Source organism: Caenorhabditis briggsae (assembly GCF_000004555.2).
Source record: "Caenorhabditis briggsae complete genome, chrV, whole genome shotgun sequence".
NCBI classification, from domain to species: Eukaryota; Metazoa; Nematoda; class Chromadorea; order Rhabditida; family Rhabditidae; genus Caenorhabditis; species Caenorhabditis briggsae.
In genome coordinates this window covers 7044387-7066015 of record NC_013488.2, presented here as the reverse complement: position 1 = coordinate 7066015, position 21629 = coordinate 7044387, and the positions used below count along the sequence as shown (strand labels likewise).

The window sequence follows — 21629 nt, the reverse complement described above, 5'->3', positions numbered from 1 at the left end:
GTAAATTGTGATGTTGGAACATCAATAAGCCAAAGCCAAACCGTCAATCATGTATTTTCTCTCTTTTTTTCATATGTAAATATGTATGTGTTAGAAAATAATACGAAGCTAATAGGGTTTGATTTTTCGACGTAGTTCAAAAGATTATTTTCGAAAACAGTTTTTTTTCAAAAGAAGAAATAGTTCTACAAGAATAACCAGGTTATTCAAAAATTTTAGAATTTTTTCAAATGCCTGAACGTCGTATGTTTGTAAGGAAAAGTTTCATAAACAAAAATGAAGAGGAGGACTAAAAAGTTCCACCTACTTCATAAATTTTTCAAAACGCCCGAAACGATCTTTCAAATGAAAGAAAAAGTGTGAAAAAAGCGTTTGACAAAAGTTTTGCGGGGAGCTTCCGTGTCTAGTCTATTCAAAAATGAATAATTTCAGAAGGACTTTTTTCTTGAAAGCGACTTTTAGCCTGAGGAAGTCTTTTAGCCTTTTAGCCTGAGAAAGTCTTGTTATACGTTTATATGGAGGTGTGGGATGATGAACGTGTGGGTTGATTTTCATATGAATGGATTCAGAAAAATTAGGATATTTCTTATTCCCTCAAATAGACCGGCACTCAAACGTTGCCATAGACAGGGACCATGTCAATTTTTCCATTGATTTATTCATTCATTACATAGAGAAGAGGCAGGGAGACATTCAAATTGAACATTATAATAAACTAAAACTCGAATTACCGAGAGTTAGAGATACAAGTTTTTCCAAGAATCTGCAGCAGGCTTTAGCTATGTTTCAGAGAGTTCATCATTCCATGGATTCCATACCAATTGTTGAACCCTTGTTACAGTAACTGAGTTGAGTTATCTTTTTCAAAGTTATTTCGGAAGCTTCCTCTTTTCATGATCAAACTATCTGGATTTCCTTGCCATTCGATGCTTCCTCCCATTTTCCAATATTTCCAAAATTGGCTTACATGATATTTGCTCCCACCTATAAAGTTTGTTGCATTTTCGTTTTTCTCGCCCCCTCCACCTCCTCCTTCATAATGCCACACCTACAAGAAAGTCTTTGAATATGAAAAAAGACAAACTGAATACTAAAATGTTGCCAAAACGCTTTATTTACCAAGTAAGCAATTTTTGCCAAATACACAAAAAAAATGCAAAAAAAAGACATGTTCTTGTGAATAGGTGGGTAATAAAACTCTAACAATGTCAAAGGTTATCAGAGTTGTTGTATAAAACTGAGACGTCGAACTCGATTCGCTACGGTTCTCCTCAACGTTCGCAGGTATTTTTCTACTTCAAAATGCTGAAGATTGCGAGTTTAATTATTATTCTGGTTGTTGTTCAAGCGGAAGGATGTGCTCCTGGAAGTGGTACTCTTGGAAGCAAGGCACAATTCGATTTTGTAATGAATCCAGCTATTCTGTACACTTATTGTGAGCAAGAAGGATGTACCTTTGTGGGTCAGATTAGTGCAGATACTGCAAACAAAACTGTTAAGGCGGATGTTCAGACTTCGGTAAGTTATTAACGAAACTTGAACAACTTTTAAAAGGGAAAAATTACAGATAAACGAAGTTCTTCGAGCCAATAGTATTCCACTGAACGATGTCAACCCTCCAACCATCACTTATAGCGCTAAAAATGTCATTGTTGCTGCTGCTGGTACCACTGCATGCGCTAAGGCAGGAGAAGCTATTCCTGTGGACAAAACACTTTACTATCTCTGCACAGAAATAGAAGGGAAACTTAAACCAGAAGAGTTCAAGGTTGATTTGACTGTTCAAATTACCGCCATTTCGCAAATTTATCAAAGTCAATGGAATATGTTGGCAAGTCAAGTGGCGGATAAGGTGGCAGCCAAGCACGGAGCCAATTTTTACCCCGATACTGTTGTGACCGTTTACAATTAAAGTCATGCTTTCTTTGTTCTACTCTATTTTTCATATCTTTCCTTTTTTTAAAATAAAGTTTGTTTTTTTGCATGTCTAGACTTTTTCTTATATTGGTAAACTAACAAGGCGCGCACCTTTTTTGCAACAGAAAATAATATTTCATATTTTATTATTTTACAACTATTTACTCCAAAATGAATGGTATATAACTACCAATATTTTTCGTTTGCTGTTAAAGCAATGTCAGTTAAAATATATTTCTTAGTCATCATATCTCCTGTACTAGTCTGGTCCTGTGGGTCTGATGTAACAGGTAATTCCTGTTTTTTGATGACTTTGAATACTTAATCTTCAGGGACCTCCTCAACGACAGCAGAGTTTGGAATATCCTTTTTTGCGCCTCTCGCTTACACATATCCACCTCCAGACGTGGATCTTGTACCCGGACAGTCTCTAACCAAGGACATCGCCAACCGAATAGTTCAAACAGACTTGGATTTGGCGGTGTGCCTCACTATCAGTGTTTTTATCATTAAAATTTTTCCAGATAGCAAAAGGTCTCACTGCTAATCAAATCTACTTATATATCCCACCAACGTTGAATTTTACATTTACCCACCCAGTGTACAAATCGTCGATGGAGAAGTTTGCCAGACTGATGGAACATATATCGCAATGTCTGGTACGGTGATCTATAAATGTGTCACGGGCGGATCAACGGGATCACCAGTGTCTGGTGCCACTAATGCTCCAGTTACTGGGACGACGAATGCCGGAACAACCATTCAAGTGAGCTCTAGCAATAACTTCAAAATTCCAAATACTTCCTTTAGGTTGCCACTGTTACATCTACCATTTCCTCAGTTACAGCTACCATTTCCACAGGGGATACAAACGGAGAAGTGGGTCAAGTTGTTGCTTTAAAATCGATATATCTTTACAATTTAGCCAGAAAACTTCAATGCCCTTCCAAGACGACGTGCGACATCTGGAGTCAAAGCTCGTCCGTTTGTCCAATCCATGACAGTAATAGCCACGGCTAGTCAACCACTGTACAAGAATCAATGGAAGAGTATTGGAAGATCTGTGCAACAAGCTCTAGAGGATAAGAAACTATTGTTTAATGATGAAATTTCCGTAGTTTTGTTGTAAGCTTTTGGTCTTCTTTTAATTTGTTCTACCTCATTCTTATTTTTTTCTTAAAAACAAAAAAAACTATGTACAATTCGAAAATCAACAAAATAAGCAAGTCGGTCTTCTTAACCACTGTGTCCTCGCGTCTTTCCGTTCTTCTCGAATCGATCGGAAAATTTGGCGTGGACAATTTCGTGGAACATTTCATAGCACGGACCTGAGTAGCCTTTCACTTTTTGGCGGAAGTTTCCAGCAGCACACATTTGGTTGAACACTCTGAAAATGTTTCAGATAATGCAAACGTAATTCAGCTATCGAGAAGTTTTTAAAACAAGTATACCTTGTAATAAATCCCGAACACTTTGGACAGGATCCATCAAAACAGTGGAATGCACAATCTTGTCTCAAACATTTGTTGATTTGGAAAATGTCTTGGTTTGATTCCGAGACACATTTCAAAGCACAATCTATAAGTGTTGGGCATTCTGAAAAATCAAACATTGATTCTGGTTCACTCAACTACAATTCTTTTTTTGCAAAAAAATCCTTCAACAACTGAACTAACCATTGGACGATTTTTCTCCCGACAAAATATCGACGATTTGCAATTTCGACGTCAAACACAACGGACAATCATTACACTCGTCCTGGCAACCAGTGGTAAAGATGCAACCGTAATCGGTGTACTTAAAAAAAGAAGGTGTGTTTGGAAGAAGAAGATGAAAATCTGGTGATTGATACCTTATCAATATCGTCGTACATCTGCGCAGAGATGTTCTTGCCGTCCACAAGTTTTGAGAGAACAGGTAACTGAAAAGTTGGGGATTAGAAATTGAGCTGTTTGGGATCGCAAGGGTTTTCCTTTGTTCATTATCGGTCAATAAGATATACAAAACGTAATTTTTAGTTGATTTCTGGCACCATTTTCAGAAGACAGGAGGCCGGCTGATAATTTTGGAGGGTGTAAAACATACCCAGATTGAAAACTTCGAATTCACAGAATTTTTCGAGAACTCCTTGTTTTTCAGCTATTTGACGACTTCTGAAAGACTACGTATTTCCCCGTTTTCCGTACAAAACAGGCCGAAAAAGGATGTCTTTCGTTTAATAGGCAATTAGCTGAAAAACTAGGAATTAAAACAATTCTGTGAATGCAAAGTTTTCGATCCAGGTTTATTTTAAACCTTCTAAAGTTTTCAAAAATATCTGAAACTTGTCAGCCGAGCTCCAGACTCCTGAAAAATGGTAAAAACAACCGAAAATCAACGGAAAATTACGTTGTTTTTTTTATAGGCCGGTACTATATTTTCGCACTGTCTATAGTTATCAAAGTACATACATCATATTTTCCGTTTCGTTTCTTCGCCGAACTTGTTTTTTCAATGAACACACAAGTTCTAACTGTTTTGAGTAGAAAATAAATAAACTCAAATTTTTTGGTTACTGAATGCATCTCTATTTATGCCCTAAAACCTGCATTAAAAGGGCTCTCCGCGAGGAGCTTGAAAACATAAAAAGGCACCATGTAAAGAAGAGCCCCTCTTCAAAATATGCCTTGAAATTACAACATTTCAGTACGTTTTCAGTGAAAAATATCCCGGGAATTTCACAATTTGAAAAATTTGTTGAAACAGTTTTTTATAAGAGAACTTTCTCTTTTCGGTAAAAATGATAGATTCTCATGAATATTGAAAGAGAATTCGAAAGCTTTCCGGAAAAATAGAAGGGGCGGCCCTTCTATTAGAGGTTTTACGGTAGGTTACAGACGGAAAATGTCCGAGATCTTCATTTTCAAGGTACAAATCTAATATCCAGATTTGAAAATATGGAAAACCCTTCCTTCTTTCAAAACTCACATTGACACATTTCTTTTGAATCGAACATTGCAACAAATCTCGACACTGTTTGTTGATATTCGACATTCCAATTGTGGAGAAAACTCCCAAAGCCGAAAAAACCATTAAAAAGTCGGTTATCATTATTTCCTGCAATTTTTCTTTAGATAAGCAACGGGCTACAACGAAGTTTGGAATTGCAGAACTTTCAGAGATCAAGTTAAGGTGAATCAGCTGTTGATAAGAAATCGGAGAAAGACTAGAACGAAGTGAGGATGACAAACAAAAGGTGTGAAATGATTTTTTGATAAAACTAAAAGCAATCATAGTCACTGTGATTTAAAAAAAAACGAGGATACAATGAAGTCAAAGTACTTTTGGAAACTAATTACCCAAAATGAGAAATGGTTACAGATAGGAAGTTTAAAGTGAAAAATTCCACGAATAGGAAGTACTGAAAGAAAAACGGGCGGTGTCCAAAACCATTACACTTATTCTCGGTAAGAAAACAGAAAAAGAAAAGTGGATAGACAGGGGAAGACGTTTTGTTTTTGTTCAAGGTTTATCGTCTTCATATCCTCCTTCTTCGTTTGAAGTGACCAGTAATTTGATACCGTTCTTCATCTATCTTTTGATCAAATCAATGGCAAAGATTCAATTTCTTTTTTTTTCAAAAAATTGAACTATTGGTACATACATAAAATTTAGAACGATCGGAAGGACACTTTTAACTGTTTTCAGTTGTCCAAAATTATTTACAGTATCAGTCAATAAGATATACAGCAACGTATCTTTCAGTTAATTTTCTGCCATTTTTATCATTTTTCAAAGTCTGAAGCTTGGCTGCCAAGTTTCCGATTACTTTTAAATTTTTGGAGGGTGTAAAACAGAAATAGAATGAAAACTTTGCATTCACAGAATTTTTTAAAAAATCCTACTTTCTCAGATACCGTAGTTCCTCTAATTGAAGCCCATGGGCTCCGATTTTTCAACCTCCTTCTCAGGAAATCATCAAAAACTGAAAATACCAGTTATTTGTTGAAATAGAAAGAATATGTTTGCAAAATAACCAACTAGACGGACTACACTGCGCCATCTGCATGAACTGAGCTGCACGAACGTTTGTTAGAGGGTGTGCTTCTATGTTTTCAATAACGTCGCAGGGTGGGCTTATACAGGGTGCGGCAAAAGTATGGTAACACATTCAAAGTGATGTAACTTTCCCAAAATAACCCGTATCAACGTGAAAATTGGACAATAGTTTACTGAATACTTTCTAAATCTGAAATTATAAAAATTGTTCGACGCGGTTGCCTTAGTTCCTCACAACATCGATGAGTCTCTTCGGGAACGCATCTACCGTGGCACGGGGGTATTTTGGAGATAAATTGACCCAGTCTGAGACCAAACTTGATTTCAATGGCTACAAATGTGGTTCTGGACGTGCTTGGACCCTCGACTGAAATATTCCATACGCGGAATAGTCCAACAGATTCATGTCTGGCGACGAGGGTGACCATTCGCAAGTCATACTGAATATTGAAAAATTGGCCGTGCATCATGGCTGAATGATTTTTGTCTTGTGAGCGGGAGCAGAATCCCGTTGAATAGTCCAAACATGGTTTTCAAAATTGAATTTGGCCCACGAAAGAACATAACCCTTGAAAATTTCTGCATATTAGTCCTTTTTGTTGATTTTCAACCTAAAACCTACAAAAAATTAGAATTTGGAGATTGTTGCACCAAAAACCATGACGTTCTGAAGATATGAAACTTTTTTGGTCATGTTACTATGCTTATTAGATAGCTCAGATCTCGGGGAAGAAACTAGATAATTTTTCAAAGAGAATTCGACTTCCACCGTCAAGAGTTTCTCGTCGACAAACATCCTATTCATGTGTTCATTTTGGCGCGTGCCAGCAAATGTCGATTTGCACTTCTGGACGCGTACCAGATTGTTGTTTCCCGACAGAATTCCAGTCTTTTGAACACGATATGGGGTCAGTCCAAGCTCACGCTTAGCGATTCTACTGAGTGACTGACTGCTCATTCGGAGCTCCAGGCTCATTTTTCTTTCTTCGGTGCGGACTTTGACAAACTCGTTTTTGGACAGTCTTGCATTTCTTCAGAATGATCAAAGTTTGAGATCTTATGTTTTTAGACAGTTCTTGACCGTATTTAACTAATCAAACCATGCCATGGTTATCCACAGGGTTGTTCGTGAGATTTCTCTTGGCCAGCCCTCTCTTGCGCGAAACTTGTGTTACCATACTTTTGCCGCACCCTGTATTAGAGGTGGGCTTCTAATAGAGGAAACACGGTATTTGCCGATTTCTGAGAGACCGCTGTTTTTTCACATTTTCTGTAAAAAAGGGACCGAAAAAGGTGTCTTTCAGACTCCTGAAAACAGTCAAAATAGTTCAACTGATAAATTCGTTTTTCTATACCTTACTAGCCGGTACTGAACATGAAATCTAGAACGATTGGAAGGAGACTTTCCACTGCATATTCAGTTGTCCAAAACTATTCATATTCTACTGAAAAGATAAAAAAAGTTAGAAAAAAATAAAAAAAGTTAGAAAAAAGTTGGTAAGAAATTCTACAATTCAATTTATCACTTGATCAGTATTTTAATCTTCGACAGGAACCGATATAAATTGGCTCAAAGTTAAAAGATACGGTAATCATTTATGAACAACAAAAGTCCAGCAAAAAAATCTGGATCCATACAGTATTCTACAAATCTCGATCAGCCTCACTCCAAACAAACAAGTAATCTTAAACAATACGAGAATCAAATACAAACGACCGACTAAATGGTCATTTGTAATTTTCTCTATCCATAGATAGCCAGGCCCAGAAAAATAGATATTAGAGAAACGAGATATCCCTTTCCCTATTGCATAACAAGTGTTGGGTGTTTTTGGCAGAAGACGAATTGGATGGAGATGATGATCCAGTCTAAATAGAAGGAGAGAAGAAGAAAAATGATGATCATTATCATTTGAAACGAGACCAACATCTTGCACGCGTTTTCACACTTCTCTACGGGATCCATGTGATTCAACTTTAAAGGAAGAAGAAGGTTAGGCAGGATTGGATTAACTTCAAAGGATGTTTTATTTGGTGTGACTTTGACTGTAGAAACTTCCATTCAGCAAAAAAGACACACTGGATCAGATACAGTAAATCATTAGTAGGCTACAAAAAATAACTAGTTTTAATAATCACAAGGTCAGGAGAACAATTCCGTTACCTTGAACCTGTAATCGAAGGGCCTACCAACCTTTAATTTTGAGTCAATTTATCTGGGTTCCTGTTGAAGATATGGAAACGTTGTCAACTAATAAATTGTTCATCATAATATTGAAAACATTTTATCAGTTTACACATTTTTGATATCTGTTATACGAGCCGAGATAATTGAGCTCAAACTTAAGAGTGTGGAAGCCCTTCTATTACAGGTTTATGTTACATTTTCTAAACTCTCGGTTTCTAAAAGATCAAAGTCTACCAATTATAGTAATCAGAACCTATACACACCTAAACTTCTGATTTGAAATTTATCGCAACCTTGAGACTAGAAAAAACAATGGAATGGTTCTGTTTGTCTGTGTGTAGTTTGATTCTGATTTAGATTTTCAAGGCCGCTTCCGTGCGAATTGATCTAAATTAAAGATTGTGGAATGTTGATTTTTCCAATGGTAGTAAACAAATTCTGTGTTTCTGGTGGTCCGGTTGTCCTAGTGACACCTTGAAGACCTAACTTGATCGAAGTAATCCTCACTATTCTTGTAGACCGGGCCTTCGCGGACTGCTACAGCTTTTTTCAGGATGAGTATTTTTGAACCAACTAAATTGGATATGTTAGAACTAGAAGAATACTACAAAATGATACTATTTGAAACACTGTATTCAATAAACGGACAAAGTAACAGACGAAAAGGACCAAAAAAAGACAGGGCCTGGATCAATCATTTTATAGCCTATAACTTCGTCCATAGACAAGACACATTCTTCCAAATAGGATCATTTGGTAGTACTCATTGAGTTTCATCATATTAAATTTAGTTGATCCTAAAATACTGATTACAAAAAAAAACCATGACAGGGTCCGCGAAGGTCTGGTTTACAAGGATGATCTCCAGACTAACTGAACCACATCCGGACCTCTCCAACTTCCCGACTACATTTTAGTCATCCAAAAAGACTATAACGTACACTTCTCACCTTCGAATTTTTATTATTTTATTTCCAGACAATCAAAACTCATGCGTGCACCGAAAAGAGCAAGAATCATGATCAAACGCAGGCACGCGTGCTCGTCACTATTCTCATCCCCGACCGCTGATAACAAAAGTTGTCGATAAAATTTTAAGATTCTGTTTTACAAAGTGTAACAAAAAATCTAGTATAAAAGTGTCCCGATCTGTTCTTCAAAATCAGCATACTATCAGACACTGCTCTAAACATGACCAAATTCATTTTGTCTTCAATTCTGCTAGTTGCCTTGGCATCTTCTGAAGTCTCCGGACAGTTCACTGACTCATGCACTTCTGACGTTTACGCAAAGATTAAGCAATGCTATGTGACCTATATGGCTGGCTACAACCTCACTATGACCGATACTATTCCGGAATACTGGGCCTTCCATTTTGCGAGAAGAGATCTTTTGGACGCTGATGGTCTTCATATTCAACCATACGTTTGCCAGTGAGTTTTTCAAATAAGCGGATCCGGACAAACAAAAACTTTTTCCAGACTCGGAAACTCTCTCAGCGACTGCTTGGCTCCATACTCTTGCATGGGACCGAATGCCTACATGAACATGAACGCTGCCAACACCACCGAAGCCACCGACTACTGGATCGACTTGGCTGTCACTCAATATCAATGTGGCGCCGGATATAATTGTAAGTATTATGCTTGTATGCGGAGCTGTGGAAGACCAAATCTTGTGGCCGCGGCCGAGTTAGCAAATGTTTATGGCTTTTTTTCTCGACTTTCGTCCGTTTTCGGGCAATTTCTTCATAAGGGGAATAAATTTAAGATTAGTAAGAATTATACAAAAATTATCAATAAAAAAACAAGCAAAAAATTGAAGGAAAACGGAAAAAATGAAATAATTTCGATGTACGGTTTAAAGGCGCATGTATTTATTTTCACAACCGTAAGCGTTTTTCGCTAATTAGCTTTTTTCGCTATTAATACTCAGCGGTGCCTGAATTCCATCGGAAAAGCATGGGAAGCAATTAATAAAAAAAAAGAAAAATAAACTAATAACTTTACAGTAACCATGACCGAATTCTACTGCATGGCTTTCTGCCGTGATCGCTATCAACCAAATATCGATCAGTGCGATGCCCAAGCCGTCATCGATATTGGAAACGGAATGGATCCATGCGCGTAAGTTATCGATTTAACCTTCGATTCAACATGAAAAAACTTCCAGGGCTCAACAAAAAGACTTCAACTGCCAAGCCGCTATCTATCGTAACTGCTGTGACTTCAACGCTGGTGTCTACATCTGCAACGTGGATTTGGCAGGCTCCAAGGCTGTTAACCCAGCATGCGTTAATGCCGGATTAGTGACATGTCCAGCGCCGAGATAATGCTTTTTATGTCTTTTTTAAATTTTAATTGGATCTGAATAAAGATTTCAACATTTCAAAGTCTTTTTAGTTATGAGAAAATGGTCAACGAATTGAAAAAATGTAACAGAACAAAAAAAAAACAACGGTAACAATAAAATAGTGATTGTTCCAAAGCGAAGTTAATCTTCATCACTATAATTTCCAGCATCAATCTCATCATCTCCAATATTCATTTGCTCGTCCTCTTCTTCCCCTTTCACCTCATTCTTCCCTCCATATCCATATCCAGAGTCGGCGAACTTGTCTGAATCGAAATTCTTTCCGTCGAAACGTTCACGAGCCTCTTTTCGGTCACGAGCCGTCATCTTCTCCTTTACGGCGTCCGACATGGTCTTCTGACGATCCGAGACAGCGTTGAATAGCTGAACGACACCTCTGGAAGGAGAAAAAGATCATTATGTGTCAATTTTAACGGCATTAGCAGATAATGAGTTCTGGGTAATTCGAAAAGAAAACCAATTAATGAATTTTCATTTATATTTTCATTGTTTTTTTAATAATTTCTTTTAGTCTTCACCCTATAAAGCCTCTACTAGCAGATGCTGCAAAAAAAAGCAGAATCAAAGTATCAATTCCATTTGCAATACAACGACTTTTAGCCTCTCTCTTTCCTTCCTTCCTAGCCATGTTTCTTTGTTCTTACTTTGTAGCAATCCGTCTCAAATTTCGTTCCTTCTCTCTGTCGGTGGTGATATCCGGCTTGACCATCGCTAACTTGATGCGATATTCTTTGACGCTATGCTTCAGGCTCTGCTCCTTTCGAGTCAACTTCTTGATCACCTTCTTCTTTTTCTGCAAGAGGAAGTTTGAGAAAATTTTGAAATTCAACGAGGAAAATAGAAAACTTAATGAAAACCTACTCTCTGTGGTGCTGGAAATGCTACCGTCTCGTCCGGATCTCTGGCTGCAGCATCTCCATATGATGGCCCTTCTTCTCCACTATTGTCACCTGAAAATCAATAATTTCTAATTGTAAATTCCGAAAAATTCTGTTGATTTCGAAAAAACTGAAGTCGATCTATAATGGTGGAAAATTAACTTTTTTCGTTGAACATCCTACTATTTCTTCGTTCATTTCAATTTTCTAGCAACAAATTGCGACAATTTTGATGTAGAATTTCGATGAAACACACAAAAAATTACCCGATGACATCTCTTCGTGTTCATTATCGTCGTCTGAGTCTTCTGTGACGACTAATCGATCGCGATTTTTTGTCGACATATTCCGAAAAATTTAAACTAATTATTTTTACAAAAAAAAACCAGAAAATTCAAGGAAATTAAAAGAAAATTGACTAAAAACATGCGAAAAATCTTCGAAAAATGCAAATGGAAGAGGAAACTCTGCGCCGCGGCCATGCGAAACCTAGTCCTCCGAACAAACAAAGAGGCGCGCGTTCGAATCGGAATTGTTTATATGCATTTACGAGTATTCTGAAGTTGAAAACAAAGCGAACGATGTTTGCTTGTCTTGATTCTCACTTCACCTACTCAAAAAAGCATAAGAAAATATATGAAAAAAATCGTTGAAAGTTGGGGGTTTTTGTCAAGTGCCCATTTTCAATTTTTTGCTTTTTTGTTTTTCTGCATTCAGGAGAAAAAATCCTTTTCAAGAAAATAAAGAGCAAAGAATTCCGTTTCCCACCCACTCTCAAGCATTATTGTCATTCGATCTTCCCACCCATGTTTCCGGTTTCTTCGTCGAAAAAAATTTGAATAACAATTTCTTGTTTTTTTCTTGAAATTTCAGTTTTGAGCTCTTGGATGTTATACTTGTAGAATGAAGGATTAAAGGAAGAGAAACTCCGGTAGCCATTGCCGGAGGTCCCACAACGACAACTACAGTAACCTAAAATTATTTTCATTGTCTATTTTCTCGTTTTCTACAGATTTTTGTCGATTCTTATGTTGTTTTTCCCGAAACAAGTCGGGAATTAAAATTTTCGATAGTGGAAAAATTGACTGAAAACGTACGGAAACCGAAAAACTAAAACATTTTTAGATTACGGTAGTTTTCGTTGTGGGACCTTCGACCACGGCCAACGGCATTTCTCTTCCACAGCTCTAATGTTTTGTACCAGAATACCGCATTTACTCTAATTGAAGCCCACCCAAACCATCAACTTTTGTGCTTAATGATCTCGGTTTCTGTGAAAGATATCAAAAAATGCCAACTAATAAAATATTGGTGATATTATGATAAAGAATTTATCAATTGACAGATTTTTGATGTCTCTTTTAGGGACTAAGATAATTGAGCTCAAAGTTGACGGATGGGATTCTCATAAATTGTAGTTTTACTCTTTCTGCTCCCTCATCAGGAAAGAAATTGGCTCTCATTGGAACAAATTCTCTTTCTGGAGCAAAAGAAAAAGGAAGAAAAAAACAAGCATTGTTCTCAAAAGTCACTTATCGCTCCGTTAACTTTATTTGTGGACAACTATGTCCCAGATTTTTTTTGTCTTTTCGTGTCAGGTCTTTTTTGTCTTTTTCTTTTTGGTCATGTGCGTGTTTTTGTAGGAATGACGAGAAGATGATTCGAGAGATAGAAGATGTGTCAAAATCTGACATTTTGAAAAGATATGTTTTTACTTCGTTCGATATATTATTGTTGTCCGAAAAATTAGAGTTAGAGAGTATTTTTTGCAGTCTGAATGCTGTAGGTACCACGAAGCGACAAGCCAAAATAGCACATATTCGGTGGAGGAGCAGAGAGATTTTTAGATTAACTGTCTGCGTTTCAACTCCAATTTTTTTTCGGAAAACAATAATAGCAAATTACCATAAAACCTGTAATAGAATGCGCCCAATCTGTAAACTTTGATCTCAATTATCTCGATTCCTGTGAAAGATAGAAAAAAGCTGTCAAGTGATAAATAGTTAATAATAATGTCACAAAGATTTCATCAGTTGACCCATTTTTGATATCTTGAATAGGAGCCAAGATAAATTATCTCAAGCTTGACAGTGTGGGGGCCCTTCTACACAGTAGTCTTCATTTTTGTTCTGAACAAAAAATATGATGATTTTTCAACAAAAAGTGTCAACTCTTTAAAAGTGATATTTCGACCAAAAAACCAACCTTCAAAAAAATTCAATTCCCCTGATGAACATGCTCTCTCATGTCTATATTCGGTTCCTTATTCTCTCAAGTGTTTTCATTTCTGTTCGAGATAGATAAACCAACTGAGTGGGTGTCGTCTCGAAAGAAGTGTCGGAAAAAGCTGGAACCTCTCATATGGAAAACGAGACGCACGTCTAAAAAGTGTCACTTATATTAGTTAAATTAGAGAGCCAAATTTTTTTCGTTCAAGCTCAAAATGAGCAGTTTTAGTGATCATTGCAGGCGTATTTTTGGAATGTTTCATTTTGATCAAACTAGAGGCTCAAAACACAAGTTATAGTTTTTTGAATAGTATTTCTTAAAGTGTTATACCATTAAAGGGAAACTCCGACCCAAAATTATTAATGCACCAACATATTTCCAATGGTATATACCGTAAAACCTGTAATAAAAGGGTCCAGAACTGTCCCGTTTGAGCTAATTTATCTTGGTTCCCGTGGAAGATATCAAAAGTGCGATAACCGACTAAACATTTCTGATATTAAGGTAAGCAATTTTATCCGTTGACCATTTTTTTTGATATCTTTGACATAAACCGAGAAAAAATTGGCTCAAAGTTTGGAAAAAACTTTCTCTCTCTCTCTCTCTCTCTCTCTCTCTCTCTCTCTCTCTCAAAAAAAATTTTTTCCTTTTCATTATTGTTCTTTGTTCTTTCTACATTATCTCTTGTTTCCGGTCTGATCTCTTACTAATTAACATATCCTCCAGAACCCATCTTCTGCAAAATTTGCCACGTCATCATCTGACCCTGATCTCCTCTTGATGACTTTTCGTCTTGCCTTGATCCTCTTTTTTTCCCTCGCTTTCCTCTTTTTTTACTCAAAAAACACAATTTCCGTTCTCATAGTGGCGGATCTTTTGTGCCTGCTCTCTTCTTATGGTCACCCCCTCTATCCGCTTTTTTGCAGAAATCTTTTTTTCCTTTTTTCTAAAAGTTTTCATTCGTGCTGCGCTAGTTTGAAAGACATACCGTAAAACCTGTAATAGATGGACCCACTAACTTTTAACTTTTCGTCAATTTATTTCGTTTCTTGTAAAAGACATCAAAATCTTGTTAACTTATAAATTGTTTATCATGATATCACAAATATTTTATTAGTTGACACATTTTTGATATCTTCCATAGGAATTGAGATAATTGAGCTTAAACTTGGCAGTGCCTTTCTATTGCAGATTTTACGGTAAGAGATGTTCGCTTCTGTCTTTTTTGACCAAATCATAACTCATTTTGTGTAATCCATATCAGGAACAATTGTCCTTTTGTTTTCCTAAACTTTTCAACGTCTTCTTCCTTCAACTTCTACCTCAACGTCACCTATTTTCATTCTCACAAGCATATATATTTCTTCCTGGCACTTTTTCTTCCCACGTTGATACGAAACAAGTCTCGAAGAGGCTCGTGAGTTTGGCTCTCGAGAGGGCTTTATCTTCAGTCTTTTGCCAAATACTTTTTTCCTTTTCTGACACTTCCGTCTTGAATTTTTCGTTCAAGATGTGTGCTCCTAAAAGCATACCGTACGGATCTTTGTACCCTTTCGGCATTTGTATTGGAACATAATTTCCTAGATGCATGTTTTGCAATTTCCCCCCACGTGTTCGTCGCTCTTCGATTTTTGATCAGTCTCCTTCAGATTCTTCTGCTCCTCCTCCCTCACAAAAATTCCTATTCAAAACGAAGAGGCTCTTATGATTGTTTTGCATTATTTCATCAATTTTCAAAAAATGCACACATCATATTCAGAAACAACTACAAATATAGAATAGCTCTCATTTCATATTCATTCTAAAACATTTAGGATTTCTGATTTCAGAACGAATCAAAAAATGAAATAAGTTTTATGAACCAAGAGAGAAATCCACTTAATTTTCCTTAATCTTCAGTTTACTTTCATTTCATTCTGTACCAAAAATTCTTTGAAATAATTTTCATGGTCCCAGAAGCAAAGATTTCAAAAATCATACATCAAGAACCATAGAACGATGTTCATTCCAATTTCTGAACCCACATGACCCACCAAAAATTTTTAAGATTGAAGAAAAAAGACGGAACACATATACATAGAAATTATCAATCGGCTCATTTCCTTTTCCAATTTCCTCATATTTTTCGTTTTGCCTTTTTCCTTATGTTTTGTTTTGTTTTTTTTTGAGCTGATATTTGGGACGAGCTCAAGTGTTCCCTTGGCATAATATTTTTTTTCTCAAGCTCAAAAACTTAAAAAAAATTTCTTTGCTACAGTACCGGCCAGAAAGATATACAAAAATGTGTTTGATTTTTGACTATTTTGACCGTTTTCAGGAGTCTGGAGCTCGGCTGTCAAGTTACCGATTGCTTTGAAAATTTTGGAGGGTGTAAAACAGATCTAAATTGAAAACTTTGCATTCACAGAATTGTCCGAAAATCCCTAGTTTTCGAGCTATTTGCCTTTTCTGAAAGACATCCTTTTTTGTCTGTTTTTGTACGCAAAAGTTGATAAAAGCAGGTGTCTTTCAGAAATCGGCCAATAACTGAAAACTAGGAATTTTCAAAAATTCTGTGAATGCAAAGTGCTCAATCTAGGTCTATTTTACATTCTCAAAATGTCTCAAAGAGATCATAAACTTGACAGCCGAGCTCCAGACGTCTGAAAATGGTCAGAACGAACGAATTTCAGATGAAAACTACCGTAAAACCTGTATTAGAAGGGCCGGCCCTTCTATTTTTCCAAGGTACCTCCGGAGGGCCCCTCTATTACAGGGGCTCTTCAATTAGAGGAACCCTGCTATTTTACCGGCCAGTTTGTTTCCGAAATTTTTCATCGAAAAATTCGACGAAGTTTCGTTCAAAATTCAAAAAAATCTGCCAATTTCACCAAAATTTAGCAAGATTTTTATCGGAAAACAGAGTTTCAACGAATTTCTATTAAATTATGGAGTTCCCGGAGCATTTTCCACTGAAAAAGTACGGAAATTTTCTGATATCAAAACACATTTTGAAGGGGGGGGGGGTCCTTTTTCACAGAGGGCCCTTCTATTACGGGGGCCCTTCTATTGCAGGGGGGCTCTACTATTTTTCCATGCCCCTCGTAGAGGGCCCTTTTTTTAGAGGGGCCCTTCTATTAAAGGGGCCCTTATAATACAGGTTTTACGGTATGTCTTTGTATATCTTATTTACCGGTACTGTAGATATTTTTCAATAAAGGAATCCGATCTATTTATTATTTAAAAAAATAATGCTAGCTTCAGAATCTCACGTCTTCATCCTATAGTTTGAACCTGATCATATCCGCCTCTGTTAACTTTTTATTCATGAGAAGATCTTTATGATTTTTTAGCGGGTCCCATGACTCTATTCAAAATCCCCAACAATTTTTCACCTCATGATATCAATTGACCTCGGTACCAGCAATTTATTTTTTCTTTTCAGACATTTCCTTTTTTTCGCCTCCTTCTCCTTCTTCCTCGCGCCAATTTTCGCACGGATAGATTTACTGCATTCGAGATTAGATGCCATTTTACTCTCCTTTTCCCACTTTTTCGTGGATTTTTACTGAGAGAGGTCATTCATGAATATTTCTTTTTTCCAACAAATGAGGACTTTCGAATAGGTATTTGAGTGATTTGTTAAATTTAGGTAGCCTCAAGCCCACAGGGCTCAATCTGCCATGCTACGCTGTTGCGCTCGAATGAGAAGGTGTCGTGACGAGGTTTTAAAGGTGGGGGGACAGGAGATTTTTCGTAGTTTTTTTGTAGCTAGAGTATGCATTCTACCGTCACGGTGTACAACGCTTAATGTCACTCTGCGTACAGCTGTCGTCCTCGCCTTTATGTATGCAATCGGGCGTGCGCTTTCTCTTTGCCCGCGTGGCTCAGTCGGTAGCGGCGCCGCACCCTCAATCATCGCCCTCACAAGTTCAACTCCTCGAGGGGCATCTTTTGAACTTTTATTTTTCATGTTGTCCCAATTTTTTAAACTTTTTCAGCCAAAATGAAAAATCTACAATTGCTATTAAGGATATTAGTTTTACAATACCTTGTGGTGTCTGGATGCACCCAACAAAAACAACTCATTAAGTACTTGTTTAGAGATTATCACAAAGAATTGAGGTAGGATTGATTAATTTAGAAAATAGATGAAATTCTGAAATTGCAGACCGGTAAAGGACGAGTCAAGTGGTCCTACAAATGTGACAGTTCAATTATACTTCAAACAAATCCAAAAAGTCCACGAGAATGACCAAATCATAACACTCTACTGCTGGATTGAGGAATATTGGCAGGATGAGTTTCTGATGTGGAACCCATCAGACTTCGGAAATATAAAATCGCTCCATGTACCATCGGAAATGATTTGGAAGCCGGATTTGTTAGTTTATAACAAGTGAGTTTATAAAACTTTCTGTCAATTCAAATTACCTTATTCCTAGAAGATATATTTTTAAATTTCAGCGCCAACATGAACATCAAAGAAAACGAAATGCAGACCAATGTCCAAATCGAGCATACTGGGAAAATCTCATTGTTCCGAGCCATCATAACAGATATTACATGTGATTTACAAATGGAAAAGTTCCCATATGATCAACAGATTTGCTTCATAATGCTCGCTTCTTGGTCCTATGATGGATCACAAATTATGCTTAACACAGCTGAACAACCCACAGAAGCCCCATTGGATATCAAGAATACGTGAGTTATCCCTTGATAATCTGGAAATCTGAAAATATAGTTTGAATTCCAGCACAAACCTTGCTATCCTAAACCACTATATTCCCAACATGGAGTGGAAGTTGGTTGATTTCCGTTATCGAAACAATCTGAAATACTATGATTGTTGTCCCAATCCGTATCCAGATATTTCGTATTTCTTCGCTATTAAAAGGAATCCCAGCTATTATCTTTTCACCTTAATTATTCCATCTGCATTTATTACCATTGTCACTGTTATTGGATTCTTTACTCCACATTCCTCAACTGGAGAGAACACTGAGAAAGTCAGTCTTGGGGTTACTGCGCTGCTTTCATTGGCTATCATTTGTGAGTTTATTTCGAAAAAATTAAATTTCAAGTTTCCTTATTTTTCAGTGATGATGGTGTCAGACAAACTGCCAGCTACTTCAAACTCCGTCCCGCTACTTGGCCAATATTATATTGGTCTTATTTTCATAATGTTTTTGGCCACCTACTGTACCACATTCACACTCGGAATTCAAATGCAAGGAAATGCGGTAAGCTTCATACATATATTTGTACAGTACCGGTTAATAAGACCCCTTGCAAATTTGGGTTTTTTGAGGTCGCGACAATTTTTCGAATATTTTAAATTTTATAAATCAGCTCGCGATTTGATGTTTTTAGAGTAAGACAAGTACGAGAAACACAATGGTGTCAAAATTCGAGCTTGAAAAATTTTAGTTTTCAAAATATTCAGGCCGCAAGTTGAAAATCAGTTCAAAACTTACAAATCACGTCATGTGTGAATTAAACAAACAAAAACATATTTTCAGTTGATTTTTGACTATTTTCAGGAGTCAGGAGCTCCACGGCATCGCGGTTGGGAATCTGAGAAACGCGCGTTTCGTCGCACACAAAAGTTGGCTGCGTGCCAGATTCGAAAATTTTGAAACGTGTTTTGAAAAAACGTGAAGTTAAGCGTTGTTGAGTCGCTACTCACCGAAAAGCCGCGACGCCACCGCACTACGCGTCCAAACTTGGCGCGCTTTCCAATTTTTAAATCTAGGTTCCCTTCCGCGAGGCCGTGGAGCTCAGCTGCCAAGTTTTCGACCACTTTGAAAATTGTGAAGGTTTTAAAACAGACCTTGATTGAAAACTTTGCATTCACTGAATTTTTTGAAAATCCCCAGTTTTTCAGTTATTTTTTCCGTTTTTATACTGAAAACATGAAAAATTAGGTCTTTTACATCTTTTACAACAAACTTGGCAGATAGCTGAAAAACTAGGAATTTTCAAAAAATTCTGCGAATGCAAAGTTTTTAATCGAGGTCTGTTTTACACCCTCCAAAATTTTCAAAATGATTGGGAACTTGACAGCCGAGCTTCAGACTTTGGAAAATGATCAAAATGGCAGAAATCAACTGAAAAATACGTTTTGTATATCTTATTGATCGGTACTGTAAATCTGTTCATCCGGGATATTTTTTCAGGGTCGCCCAATCACCCGACGTCTTCGCTCGTTCCTCCTTTCAATACGTATGAACCGAAACTCTTTCGTGCAATGGTTCTTTGGAAGAGAGCTCATGAACACGCAAGAGAGTATCAAAATGAGATTGAAGAAATATGTAAGTTTTAGAAATTTTTCCATATTTTCATTGTCCCATTTTTTCACATATCACTCACTTGTCCCTTGTCCAGTGATTTCGGCACTTTGTCAGTCAGTTGATCATAGTCGAAATCGTACAATTTTCCCATATTTTTTCTCTGGCAGCTAAAATTTTTCTCATTGCCTCCCTCGACCTGCTCATTTAAGCATGTTTTACCCGTTTCCCATGTTTATTATATACAGGACAAGCTGTCAGAGCTCAAGAAGAAATTCGCTAACGGATTTATTCAATTCCAGCAAAAATTGCTGAAAACCGACGAACCAAAGGTAGGCACGTTTTTTTTTTGTGTGGTTTGAAAGAGTTTTGCACCGATTCTTTGCACCGGAATGATTCATTTTTTTGAGTTTCCTTATGTTATTCTTGAGTTATTTTTTTCATTCAAAGGTCTCACTTTCTTTTTGAAAACAATCAAAACTAATAATTTTCAGTTGAGTAGCGAAATGCTAACTCTCACTTTCTAGTAAAAAGGTTCTATCATCTCGCCAGACCCTGAAATTTCTTTTAGCACAACAAAACCTCGCTTGTCGAACAAGAATCAATCGATAGCTCCAAATTATTGGATCCAGCTATGTATAACGTTGTGGTAGATGTTCTAAGCTCTGTACAATCCATTCGACAAGATCTAACATCTCAAGAGCATTTGAAGAGAATACGGAAGGAGTGGCAGATGTTGGCAAGGTAAAGGGAACGATGTTTGGTACAAAACAATTGAAAAGAAATTCAGAATGCTCGAAAAAATCATCATGTGGGTTTTCATCATCTCCACAGTTCTGTTTGCGTCTTTCATGCTCTATGATACCCAAGATCCACCGTATATCACGAACGAAGTTATGCGCTCAAAATCCACGTGACACACTTTTCGAATACATATTTATTTGTGATCTCCTTTTCTTTTCTTTTTGACCGAATATTTCGAAGTGTAAATAAATTTTAAAGACCCTGTCTCCTAAATTTCAATTTGTGGTCATTTTTAAGCTAGAAAATTGACAAAATCGACAAAAAAGGCACAATGATTTTTGCGCATTTTATAACATTTTGCATTTTGAAAACATTAAAATTATCAAGAATGCTCCGGAATGATATTTGTGCAATTTGGACCATTTTTGGTTATTTTTAGGCTAAAAAACCAAAAAAGTCTATAAATGAGTTTGTGACATTTTCATACACTTCATGCTTCTGTGAAGAGGATGAGCCACCGTAAAACCAGTATTAGAATGGCTCTCATAATGTCAAGTTTGAGCTCAATTATCTCAATTCCTATGCAAGATATCAAAATTTGTAAACTGATAAAATACTGCTGATATTATGTTATAGCATTTATCAGTTCATATCTTTGTCAGGAACAGAGAGAAATTGATCTGAATTTTAGGGGACGCCTCTATTACAGGTCTTACGGTACTTGCCCATACCACAGCAGCAACGCCAGAAATAAAGGTGTCAAAAGATCGAATCATAAAGTATAAATCAATCTCGAGTGGTTCTGCCCATAACTAACACCTACAGTGATTGTTGTTTTAATAAGCAAAAATAGCCTGCTGACGTCACGTCTTTCTGTTCGCTGTCTGATTGTTGGCAGTAGATAAGGGTGGGCCTGGACCAAAAGATGGATGATCGTAAGTGTCAGTCTTATTGTTTTCATAACTACTGTCTTGTGTTTTATTTCTTCCA

General features: G+C 36.9%; 7 protein-coding genes across 7 annotated transcripts; 4 read left to right on the top strand and 3 right to left on the bottom strand.

Moving 5' to 3' along the window:
- Positions 1-1302: 1302 nt before the first annotated feature.
- On the top strand, positions 1303-1912 carry CBG06622 (the record flags this gene model as incomplete). Its single annotated transcript, XM_002647494.1, has 2 exons — positions 1303-1518; positions 1568-1912. 2 exons carry the CDS (start codon positions 1303-1305, stop codon positions 1910-1912), a joined length of 561 nt encoding a protein of 186 aa, XP_002647540.1.
- Positions 1913-2134: 222 nt separating this feature from the next.
- Positions 2135-3046, top strand: CBG06621 (the record flags this gene model as incomplete). The annotated part of the gene is made up of 5 exons (XM_045237230.1): positions 2135-2207; positions 2250-2398; positions 2442-2576; positions 2728-2796; positions 2843-3046. The coding sequence occupies 5 exons, from the start codon at positions 2135-2137 to the stop codon at positions 3044-3046; spliced, it is 630 nt and encodes a 209-aa protein (XP_045093261.1).
- A 107-nt stretch (positions 3047-3153) lies between these two features.
- CBG06620 lies at positions 3154-5007 on the bottom strand (the record flags this gene model as incomplete). The annotated part of the gene is made up of 5 exons (XM_002647492.1): positions 3154-3304; positions 3369-3513; positions 3594-3714; positions 3770-3838; positions 4885-5007. 5 exons carry the CDS (start codon positions 5005-5007, stop codon positions 3154-3156), a joined length of 609 nt encoding a protein of 202 aa, XP_002647538.1.
- Positions 5008-6125: 1118 nt separating this feature from the next.
- Positions 6126-6383, bottom strand: CBG06619 (the record flags this gene model as incomplete). Its single annotated transcript, XM_002647491.1, has 2 exons — positions 6126-6145; positions 6191-6383. 2 exons carry the CDS (start codon positions 6381-6383, stop codon positions 6126-6128), a joined length of 213 nt encoding a protein of 70 aa, XP_002647537.1.
- A 2951-nt stretch (positions 6384-9334) lies between these two features.
- Cbr-irg-3 lies at positions 9335-10475 on the top strand (the record flags this gene model as incomplete). The annotated part of the gene is made up of 4 exons (XM_045237228.1): positions 9335-9576; positions 9625-9791; positions 10155-10269; positions 10316-10475. 4 exons carry the CDS (start codon positions 9335-9337, stop codon positions 10473-10475), a joined length of 684 nt encoding a protein of 227 aa, XP_045093260.1.
- Positions 10476-10636: 161 nt separating this feature from the next.
- CBG06617 lies at positions 10637-11739 on the bottom strand (the record flags this gene model as incomplete). Its single annotated transcript, XM_002647489.1, has 4 exons — positions 10637-10892; positions 11161-11309; positions 11378-11466; positions 11661-11739. 4 exons carry the CDS (start codon positions 11737-11739, stop codon positions 10637-10639), a joined length of 573 nt encoding a protein of 190 aa, XP_002647535.1.
- A 5869-nt stretch (positions 11740-17608) lies between these two features.
- Positions 17609-20812, top strand: Cbr-acr-17 (the record flags this gene model as incomplete). The annotated part of the gene is made up of 9 exons (XM_045237227.1): positions 17609-17727; positions 17774-18001; positions 18070-18309; positions 18362-18657; positions 18706-18848; positions 19785-19919; positions 20144-20227; positions 20467-20639; positions 20686-20812. The coding sequence occupies 9 exons, from the start codon at positions 17609-17611 to the stop codon at positions 20810-20812; spliced, it is 1545 nt and encodes a 514-aa protein (XP_045093259.1).
- Between the last annotated feature and the right edge of the window lie 817 nt (positions 20813-21629).